Raw genomic sequence first — 3,447 nt, 5'->3', positions numbered from 1 at the left:
CCCCCCCCCCCCCCCCCCCCCCCCCGATAGAGCATAGATATCAGCTTCAGTGGGTACTTCTCAAGTCTCTTAATTGCATCCCCGTTTCCCTCACTTGGGTCCTTTCCTTGCGTCCTTCCAGGGATGCATGGAGGAAACCATGCGAGGAGCGAGGAAACGACAATTAAGAGACTTGGGAAGTACCCAATGTGTCCCGTCATGAAGGGCTGTCTATATCTTAAATATAGCGTAAAATGATATTGCTTTTGTTTTTTTTGGGGTGTTTCGTTGCTGCCCTCATCCATAGCAGTACACACTGCACCTGATCAGCTTCTGTGTATACTGTCTATGAATGAGTACTTCATACAACCATACTTCATACTTCATAATCTTCAAAACATCCCAACTATCCCTTTATGTGGTCAAACTTAACCCCCCATCACTCTGTATGAATCTTGCATCCAGTAAATGACTGTCTTTTAACATGGAGTAACAGGTTAAAAGTCACCTGTGCCTCTTATCTCATGGAGTATTGTGCAGCTCTACGTGAATCCAAGCAGCCATCTGCAGAAGCACAATGCTAGAAAGGTCTGGCACCAAAGAAGATGAAATGCGTGTGTGATCACCCGTAGACCCCCACTCACCGCCTCCAGCTGCTTCTTCTTCTGGACCAGGAGCTCCAGCATCAGATTGACATTAGCCAGGTCCAAGTTCTCCTGGTCGGGACTCAACACGTCCTGGAACACTTGCCACCTCGACCCGTTCTGCAGGGGTCAGAGACACCCATCAGTTACAAGCAAAAATAAAAATAAGAATAAATATTGAGAGTGAAAATGTGTGTGTAGGAATAAACAAAGCAGCGACAGTAAGCTTGTGTTGTACTTACAGGATGATCCAATTTTAGCCTCTTCTCCTCCGACCGTTGCTTCTGTTTCAGGATCAGTTCATTTACTGGGGCAGGGTGGGGGAGAAAGTTGGAAACGCTATGTGAGTATATGACGGAAACACGACTTTCACAGTAACGCAGTGGTACTTTGGGTGAGTCGGTTTAGTTGTGGAAAAAACAACAGAGACGGGAACAATCCCTAGCATTTCACATTTCAGTCCTGGTGAAAATAAATATATATCCAATGACTTAATTCTTCGACACTTATGTCGCAACAGTACAGCTGATGTGCAAACCGTGTCTTGACATGCAAATGTGTGTGTTCTATGACAACTGAAAGCAAAACAGGCCTGAGCCTCAACCCTCGGACTGAAAACACCTACCGAGGAAGTTGGGGTAGAGCTGATCCACGTTATCCACGATGTAGTTACACTTGGGACATCTGTTGCTGTCCTCCAGACTCTGGCGGATACACTTGAAACTGCAGCAGAGAGAGACAACCGAGTACTGTGGAACTGATTGAAGCGGTGCACTAAAATGAGCACTAAAGAACACTATTACAGCTTTACTTAGTAGTACTTAAGTTACGCCATACCTCAAGGTGCTAAAAGGTGGACTTCCCCCATTCTCACGCTGCTTTTGTACATGTTTTGAATTAATGTTTTATCCTTTTGCTGCACTATTTTTCTTTAAATTCATGTTTAGAAACAAGAAAGTGCACTGGCTTCTCTCAATGATGCAGACTGTTTTTTATTTTCAAGTGGGAAACGAATAAAAAGTTGTTTTTTTTTTAACTTTTTATAGTGTTTAGGGTTAAGTAAACTGGAGGAGGAAAGTTGTCTTGCTCCGTCCCTACATGTAAGCATCACTAACACAGGCATTTTGCGCTGTTATTTTTGTTGACATAACTTGTTGTTGCTTCTGATAAGCTCTCTGTTGTCCGTTAACACAGCCCAACGGCTAACTTCAAAGCCTCTGCTGTGAAACACTTACCAAAAACTGTGCCCGCACTTGGTCATGTGTGCCTCTTCTATCATTTCGAAGCAAATGGGACTGGAAAAGTAGAGAGAGAGAGAGAGAGAGAGAGAGAGAGAGAGAGAGAGAGAGAGACACAAACGTACACAGAAAACATTTTAAGTGCGTGTCAACATATTTGCTTTCAAAACTTTGAAACACTGACAGTAAACTTTCACTAGCATGCAGCTACCATCTAGAGAAAATAACGGCGGAGAAAGCTAACCAGACAAAATCGTTGCTTTTATCTTCGTATGAGTTCAAGAGGCCGTTGTAAAGGGGCGCTTGGTGGAGAGACTTCTTCCTGCTGCCCGAGGACGCAACGGGTCTGCTCAGAGATGCGAACCCGCCCCGGGACGACGGCACGGCGGCCAACGTTGGCACCGACGACCCCCCCTCGCTGGCTCCTGTCGGGGTCCGGGAGGGCACAACATTTCCAGAATTGTTCCCGTTACTTGTGACGGCGTTGCTCCCACCGCCACCGTTTGTGTTCCCAGTGCCTCCTGCGCTGCTGCCGCTAACGTTACTCGTGCTGGGCACTGAACTCGCCCCGCCAGGGCTTTGCTGTGGCCGGTTGCTTGACATCATGCGAGGCCGACTAGAAACTCCCCAAAATCCGCTGCGTTTTTAGCTGTTCAAAGCATCCGGACAGTGCTGCTACTTTAGCAGGTTGGCTAGCTAGCTAGCTAGCTGTCTGATTATGTCCTAGCATCCTGTGGGAAAGCAAGAGTGACCGAACATCCAGCGTTTATAAACTTCTCCGTCGGTGTCCGCCTCACTTTAGTCACGGACGGCGCATTAGGAAATCCCCGAAGTACGAAGGACAAAAGAAGCAGATGGCCAACGGCCAATAAAACAACCACAACTGCGTTGTCCAGAAGAATAGCAGCCGGCTAGCTACTGTTAGCTACGGAGAGGAATCTCTTGAGTTTCCTCGATTACCCAGGCGCCCAGTGCGCTCCCGGCTTCCCGCTACTGCCCCCTAGCGAGAAGGAGTGCAACTGCGCTGATGGAAATACGCATTATGATCGAATAACGCAGTTGTGGCTTTTATTATGCACATCTAGCATATATTATGAAGGCATTTTGCATTGACAAAAATAATAATAAGTAATAGTTTTAGACTTGCGTTACACGTTCAGTTTCTTTGTAGGCTATTTGGCCACGTGCATGCGAAATGATTCCCTCTCACTACACTGACATTGTAGAAATCCTGTCAAACAGCAACAGCCACAACACGCTGCACTTCTGTTGAATCTAATCAAATTTTGCATTCAATAAAAACAAATCCAGGGCTTTCCTATCCATTCTGTTGTATGTTGTACTCAATGAGAGCAAGCTTAACATAGCTGTATTATAAATCCATTAATGCCATATGTCAGAGGGATAATGTGGAAATATTACAATATTATCATCAAATAACCGCATACGTGGCTAAAAACGAAAAGCCCCTGCCAGAAAGTTATTTTTTAAAAAGAGATTATAATGTTATACCTCAGGAGATCAAATCATTTTTGTGATGTTCTCCAACTATTAACGATTCCAGTCAACCACAGAAACACAGTGTC

At 45.3% G+C, this 3,447-nt stretch overlaps 1 protein-coding gene across 1 annotated transcript in view; it reads right to left on the bottom strand.

Moving 5' to 3' along the window:
* cop1 (COP1 E3 ubiquitin ligase) overlaps nucleotides 1-2,832 on the bottom strand; it is a 19,118-nt gene extending 16,286 nt beyond the window's left edge. Inside the window, exons 1-5 of the mRNA XM_031874566.1 lie at nucleotides 2,106-2,832; nucleotides 1,859-1,918; nucleotides 1,249-1,346; nucleotides 866-930; nucleotides 624-743 (exon numbers count right to left, since the gene is read on the bottom strand). Coding sequence (XP_031730426.1) covers nucleotides 624-743; nucleotides 866-930; nucleotides 1,249-1,346; nucleotides 1,859-1,918; nucleotides 2,106-2,467 — 705 coding nt within the window. The 5' untranslated portion in view covers nucleotides 2,468-2,832. The remainder of the gene's footprint in view (nucleotides 1-623; nucleotides 744-865; nucleotides 931-1,248; nucleotides 1,347-1,858; nucleotides 1,919-2,105) is intronic.
* Nucleotides 2,833-3,447: the final 615 nt, after the last annotated feature.

This window comes from Anarrhichthys ocellatus, unplaced genomic scaffold (assembly GCF_004355925.1).
Source record: "Anarrhichthys ocellatus isolate YVR2014 unplaced genomic scaffold, GSC_Weel_1.0 scaffold82, whole genome shotgun sequence".
NCBI classification, from domain to species: domain Eukaryota; kingdom Metazoa; phylum Chordata; class Actinopteri; order Perciformes; family Anarhichadidae; genus Anarrhichthys; species Anarrhichthys ocellatus.
This window is presented reverse-complemented; position numbering and strand designations above follow the sequence as displayed.